Source organism: Chanodichthys erythropterus, chromosome 14 (assembly GCF_024489055.1).
Source record: "Chanodichthys erythropterus isolate Z2021 chromosome 14, ASM2448905v1, whole genome shotgun sequence".
NCBI lineage: Eukaryota > Metazoa > Chordata > Actinopteri > Cypriniformes > Xenocyprididae > Chanodichthys > Chanodichthys erythropterus.
The window spans coordinates 32,933,622-32,940,517 of record NC_090234.1 but is presented as its reverse complement, the minus strand read 5'-3'; the positions used below and the strand labels follow the sequence as shown (position 1 = coordinate 32,940,517).

Here is a 6,896-nt window from a genome sequence, read left to right as displayed (position 1 = left end):
AATCCTCTCTATCACCTTTAATGCATGTGAACATCTAACAGCACACTAGATTGTAAGAGCAAGGCGCTTTTAGTAAATCTGACTTTAATGTTACTTTATTTTGAAGTTAATTAAAAAAATTCCAATATTACAATGCAGTTCAGGTTATTTTTCATAATGTATGAGTTTCAACTAAAACAATTACATGTTATGGATATGACTGTGGAATCAAAATAAAATAATAATAATAATAAAAAAGTATTAAATACTTCCTAAGAAATACAAATAATGAAAGACTTTTCTAAAATTTATTTGGAGACATTCCGTTAATAGCATGACAGAGGCTGAGTGAAGAAATTCACTCGATAGTAAGAATTATGATGGTAACTCAAGTATGTTGGATGGAAAGCACCTTTATCAAGATGCATTTCAAACACAAGCATTTGAAAGAATCGTACTAATATGAATATGTAACATTTTGTGCGTTTTTAACAACCGTAATAATTGTTGCTATAGGTACTAGTGGCACGGGACAGTGACCTGAACTCTAAAACAATCAGATGATCTCTATTCATGAAAACAGTGTCTGGAGGCTCTACTGGATGACTGGTGATTGGAGGGGAAGTTTCTGGGGTACCAGTCGAGGAGAGTCCCTTTCGGTCCTCTGGATGCACTTTACACAGCACTGGTATCAAGCCTGTGCTTCTTTTTCCTTTGCCTTCTGTTCCCGGTTATACCTGTGGGGAATAAAAAGAGCTCATATGTTGAAAATCTCCCACCTTAATCACACACCTAAATTGCACAATATGCTGGAAGACCCAGTCTGCTTTATTGCTACTATTTGTTTGTTTTTTAAAGACACAACAGCAACAAAGCATCTCATTTAATTTAGAGAGGTGGAAAATTGACTAACAAATTAAATTCAGTGTTTTTGGTTGCAAAAAACTTGAATAATAAAAAATAAGAATACACCAAGGGAGGAGAAATATTATATAACCCCTTTAAATGACCATTTTGGCCCATTATAGGTAGGTATTGTCATACATTTAATTAGACAATACAATTGATTCCTTTTATAAGCTCTTAATACATCTGCATAGATATACATCTACATAGCTGATGTCTCTGTGTCCTACTTAAGTTTCCCTGTGTTGATCTGTCACAGCCATCGACTGATCCAGAACTGTTCACATGTAGCTGTTGTGAAAGACATGACATCAGAGGCCTACTACGCAAGACAGTCTAAAATTCCCCTTTTGCCGAATTGATTTGACATTGCACACTCCTGAATGTTTTCTATAAGTGAATGGGTGTACGCACTTCCATATTCTGTAGAGCTGTGATCCTCCTGCACCTCCTACAAAGAAGTTTACAGCAAATAGATTCCAGTTCTTCGGGATAATAACCAGGGAATACCTGGACCAAATAAGACCTGAAAAACAGAGAGTGACGGAGACTTGGATCTTCAAAATGTGCAGATTTTTAAAAAGATTTGTGATGTATACCTGTGGCCGTCAGCACAAAAGATTGGGAGGTGCTGAGTTTCTCTGCTGGACGTGCCATGTCTGCTAAGCCAGCCATGACCAGACCCTGTGTGAAATTATCGGTGAATAATAAGTGATACTATAAGTTTACATATGTAAAAGAGCATCCAGATGCTGCATGTTATTATTCTTACCCATTTAAACATTGGAGCCCAGAAAAACACAGTCTTTGGACCTAAACAAAGAGCAAATCAATAGAGTTAAACTCATGGTTCGCAGGTAAAATGTTCACAGATAATGTGTGTAATTGTAACAAAACAAAAAGTACTAATACTTCTTATACAGGCACATTGTGGCGGTGTTTTGGCATGCAATTTTCTTCCAAAACATAAAAGTAGATGTAAATAGATTTTCTCTTTATTTACAGCATAGGAAATTGGAAGAAGGGGCAGGGGGACTGGGATCAGGACACAGACTCAAACCTGCATCCCTCAACTCTGTGTTGTGAGCATGTGTACCACAAATCTCAGACTTAAATTGATTTTCAATAAGAAATACAATATACAATGGCTGATAATACAAATGTTTTACCGATTATGGACTATTATTTGTAAACATTGAATATCTGAACATTCAATAAGACTAATACACATATCGGCTTACATTGGAGTTTGTGCCATGCCATCAGTGATCTACTTAATACAACAGATCTGTTTTAGAAAATGGACCCCTGGTTTCACAGACGAGGTCCCAGACTAAAATGCATGTTTGAGCTGTTGTTGACATATCTTAAAATATGTCAGTGCATTGTTTTGTCTCAAAATGTTTTTTTCTAATGCACATTTATAAAAGCTATTGAATGTCCTAATTGAACTAAGGCCTAATCCTGGCTTAATCTAAGCCCTGTCTGTGAAATCGGGCTTGAGAAAACAACCTGCATTAAAAAAAATAATAATATCATTTAATAAAAGATCAGTCATCTCTAGCCCTTAATATGACTCCCTCCCTCCCTCTGGCAAAGGTGAAGCAAAGGTCAAAATCTGCTGTGCTATAAACCAACCCAGTTCTTTTGTTTAATCTTTTTGTTTTAGTTTCTTTCTTGTCAGTCAACGTAAGTTTTTCACAATGCATGTAATTTGATATCTATTTATTCTATAAACACATTGACTCTCTTAAGAGAAATCATGTGAGGTTATTATAACAGAAAATATATTTAGTTATTCAATAACAGAATATATTACTAAGAATGATTTCTGTTTGTAAAGGGCACTTTCCACAAAGCACTTCACACTTTGGTGACCCATGACGTTAAAAAACAAACAGACAAAAAAACTTTTGACCTCCTTTTTCATTACACCTACAATTAAAATCATATGTGCACAAGTCATGTCATAATACTAATACTTAATAAAAATAATAATAGCAATAATAATTTCAAACACAAGCATTTTAAAGAATTGTACTAATAGGAATATGTAACATTTTGTGCGTTTTTGGTTTTTAACAGACTGTAAAAAAAAGTTTGGGAAGTTTCTGGGGAATAGCTGGAAATTTGCAATCACACAAGAATTTTAAACTAAATTTAGACATTACAAACAAAAAAAATACACAACAAAATTTGAAAACATAAAATGAATTAAAACACGAAAAGTGAAATTTTTATAAATACTTATATTATCGAATTAATACTTTTTATTAATAGTATAAATACTTACTAAAAGAATTAGTCCCCATTTTGTACCCATATCATTGAAAGTGCCATATTATAAAAAATTAAAATGTGATAAGTATACCAAGACAAGAACTGCAAACATAACAATAATAATGTTTCATCTGAAGCTTTACTTGTAAAACTTTTATCATGAAAAGTGTCAACAATACACCATGGTTTCCATGCAAGGATCCAAAAAAATTAGCATTTCTACATATTATACAGCGGCTATAATTCAACACTTTTTAAATATAATAAACATTTTCCATATATAAAAAAAATCAGTGCAATTCTTGGCTACATCTACATCAAATGAGACCAATTATATACGTTCTAATTATGTTCTATTCGTTTACCAAGCTCATTATTACCTCCATTTTAAATATTGGGGTGACTGTTTTTTGACCAATAAGACAAAAACACCTGCTCAGGTAGTAGTCACTATGACTCTATGACACACTTCAGTGTGTGCCGCCACTTCCAGAGGTTAACAGGATCAGTATCAGTTACAAATAAGCTGTAACACTAACAGCATTTGCGTTACCTGCAGGGTGGTTATAAAGAGGTCTCAGTTTAGCCGGCAGAATATGCTCGATCCTGTCGAGGATTCTGTGGTAAGAAGCTCTCAGCCCCACCATAGCCATGATGACTTCCAAACAAGCTAAATGCTACCACTGCGCGCACGAAAATAGCGCTTAGGACGTGCAAAGCACCCTACTGCTCTTGACACGTGCTGTTTCCAAAAGGCAAGAGCCCGTAGTCAAGAAAACAAGACCTTTGGACGAGCATAAATACAAAGTCTACGTTATTGTCCTACTCTCGACCTTGCTAATGCAGTTTGCTGGTATGTTGTCGTGTGAAGGAGACGCGTCGCAAAGCTAATTGCGTCATGACGTGGCTGAGCCTCTGAGGTATATGATTGGTTGATATGGTCACGCCTCTGTGTGTGATTGGCTGGAAGGCGTTAGTACGCTCCTAAAAGGCGGGACCTTTAAGAAGTCAAAGCTTTTTGAGAAAAGAAGCTGTTTTCGCGGTTATGTGTAGAATATAAATATGGAATATTGGGCGTGGAAGTTAAAAATGCAATTCATTAAAATATCGCCCTTCACAATATCCTTTGAAGTGAAAAGAGTAGTTTGGAAATTTATAACAAACATTTATTGATTAACCCCTTCAGACCTGAATTATGTTTCACTGAGCAAAAAAAAAAAATTATCCACTTGATATTTGCTCTTCTTAAATAAGTCTAAAAAAAGATTTGTGCAAACTCATTTTTTATTTGATTTTTTTCATGTCCACTACAATGGACATCAGGGCTTAAGCAACAAAAAATGTGTCATATTTTAACCATACAGTTCTTATGAGCTAGAGTTCAAACACAATATGTGAAATATGTGAAGATTTTGAAAAGAACACATACTGTAACAAAGAGCAATTCAATAAGAATGTAGAAAAAAATGTAAGATGATAAGATGAATTCTCAAAAAAAAAAAATATTTTTGTTGTTTGCTGTGGGTGAATGGGAATATGTGTGTATATGTCTCTGTGTGTTTGTGGGTGTGTTGTGTGTACTTGCTGTTTTTGATAAATATATGATTGTGTGCATATAGCATCAGGGCATCAGTGTGTGTGCACGAGCGTGTGTGTGATTTTGTGTGTGTGTGTTGCAGTGTATGCACTAATTTCACATTTGCTATTTCTGTTTTTCACTAAAACTAAAGAAAAACTGAATGACAGCTTATGATCACAACAAAAATCAGACAAAATCAGAAAAAAATAAAACAAAATTTTTTATTTGATTAAGACCTAATGACCATTGTGATGGACATCAAACTTCAAAAAAATCCTGTGTTCTTCAGCTCTGAAAGATTTTCAAATGAACTTTGAATATTATCACTTGATATTATTAAGATTATAATAGGTGCAAGTTGATGATGTCATGAACATAGATCTGCATATACAAGATAAAAAAGGAGCTCCTGCCTAGTTGGTTAGCCATGCCTGTCTTTTTTGATGTCTAAAGCACAATCAGATTAAGTTATGGGTCATTATTTCATTGTGATTGGTAGATCAGGGACTGATCAGTGACCAGGCAGTACTTATATTATAAAAACATAAAACCTTCTTGGTTTAAACCAAAATCCATGTGATGTCCATTCCAATGGATACAGGGTCGGAAGGGGTTAATTGATTGGGTTGATTTGTTTTGTTTATTATAATACAGTGTGTTAAAATATATTGCATTACATATGTATTTGCATGAATAGATTTGTGTGTTTTGCATCGAAATTAGTTTAGTCTAAATAGTTCTCATATTTTACCTCCACTATATATTTCCAATTCAGTGGCAATTAAACATTTTAATGAGTGTCATTATTTTCGTTTAGACTATTATAGAGTTTTTAAATCCATCTTAAATGTTTTTAATCGTTGTACATGTGTGTCTTGTTTTGTTTTCAAGAAAAAAAAGAAAAAAAATGATACATGTTAATTTTCTCAACGCTTTTAAGTATTAACCAATCACTAGTTACCTTAAAAAAAACAGTACTATGTCGAGTTTTCATTTGTATGTTCGGCTCTAATAGATTTAAGCTATTTGATTTCAATATTATAGTGTACAAATACCTCAGGTGAGACAAACAGATATCCTTGAGATTTGAACGCAGTCATCTGTTCGGCGTAACTTCTGCGCACACTTGACGTTCTCGAGAGCGCGCGCTCATTACAGTCAACATACTGCGCGTCTCTCCCTTCATTGGCTTTGGGCTCGAGATGGATTTGACGTACCAGAGCAGCAGAGGCTAAAGCGGATAGCCAAACAAGAAGCACAATATTTTTACTACACCTCAAAGCAATCATGCACATAGTGTCGGAAACGGATCGCCGCGGGGCTCTCGATATCAAGGAGTAATATATTCTCTCATTCATCCAGTATCAGTTGTCGATGAACTTATATGACCGACTATTAGGCTCTGAGCAAGGAAACAACAACAATAATAATCAAACGACACGGAAGGAAGGCAAACACACAAGAAAAGCGTCTGCTCTCCCCTTTTCATCAATGCATGTCTCAACATTAGAGGTTTAAACACCATGTCCTGCTCTGGCAACCTCATTTGGGATGTAAGAAAACGATCCATTGGATGCACAGATCCATATGCGGTCAGGACAAATTATTTAGGTAAGAATCTACGACCACACTCTTGAAAATCAGACTTGTTTACGAAGAAGACCTTTTAGGTGACAGCTGTCATTTGAGCTTGCACACAGGACAGGGACACTGGTTAAAGATCATCTGACCTGTTACTCTGATGCTGATCTGTTTTCAGTACGACATAGTGGAATCGTACCAGCATTACTGTAATATTTTGGTTTAAAAAAAAAACTGAATTATCAAACTGATTGGTCTGGAAGGAGCTCTGTCTTTATATATACAGATTTAAGAGGAAGTACTACAATTGTCTTATTTATTTTTTGCATATTATATCAAAAATGAAATAGACCCCACAGAAAATGTTACAAATGTTTTTATTATTGTCTAATGGTATCAATTGTTTTTAAGTCCTTTGTTCAAAAGGTTTTTTTTTTTGTTCCAAAATATTTAGCAAAATATTTGTGTGTGTGTATATATATATATATACTATATATATATATATATATATATATATATATATATATATATATATTACAAACCATCCTTTAAATAACGCTCTAACAATTAA

General features: G+C 34.4%; 2 protein-coding genes across 8 annotated transcripts in view; one reads left to right on the top strand and one right to left on the bottom strand.

Moving 5' to 3' along the window:
- On the bottom strand, nt 1–4,051 carry mpc2b (mitochondrial pyruvate carrier 2b). Its single transcript, XM_067409486.1, has 5 exons — nt 3,719–4,051; nt 1,658–1,698; nt 1,485–1,569; nt 1,300–1,411; nt 1–716 (listed from the first exon to the last, which is right to left on the bottom strand). The coding sequence occupies exons 1-5, from the start codon at nt 3,816–3,818 to the stop codon at nt 671–673; spliced, it is 384 nt and encodes a 127-aa protein (XP_067265587.1). The 5' UTR covers nt 3,819–4,051; the 3' UTR covers nt 1–670.
- A 1,895-nt stretch (nt 4,052–5,946) lies between these two features.
- dcaf6 (ddb1 and cul4 associated factor 6) overlaps nt 5,947–6,896 on the top strand; it is a 34,722-nt gene continuing 33,772 nt past the window's right edge. For all 7 annotated transcript variants that reach the window (XM_067409218.1, XM_067409217.1, XM_067409215.1 and 4 more), the window contains exon 1: nt 5,947–6,355. In XM_067409218.1, the coding sequence (XP_067265319.1) occupies nt 6,268–6,355 (88 nt within the window). In that variant the 5' untranslated portion in view covers nt 5,947–6,267. The remainder of the gene's footprint in view (nt 6,356–6,896) is intronic.

Bases quoted from the DNA above. Each gene is read 5' to 3' on its own strand.
- mpc2b (XM_067409486.1), bottom strand. From the start codon at position 3,818: ATGGCTATGGTGGGGCTGAGAGCTTCTTACCACAGAATCCTCGACAGG. The intron at 1,570-1,657 runs GTAAGAATAATA...AATTTCACACAG, and splicing joins GGGCTCCAATGTTTAAATGG to GGTCTGGTCATGGCTGGCTT. The intron at 1,412-1,484 runs GTATACATCACA...TCTGTTTTTCAG, and splicing joins TTTTGTGCTGACGGCCACAG to GTCTTATTTGGTCCAGGTAT.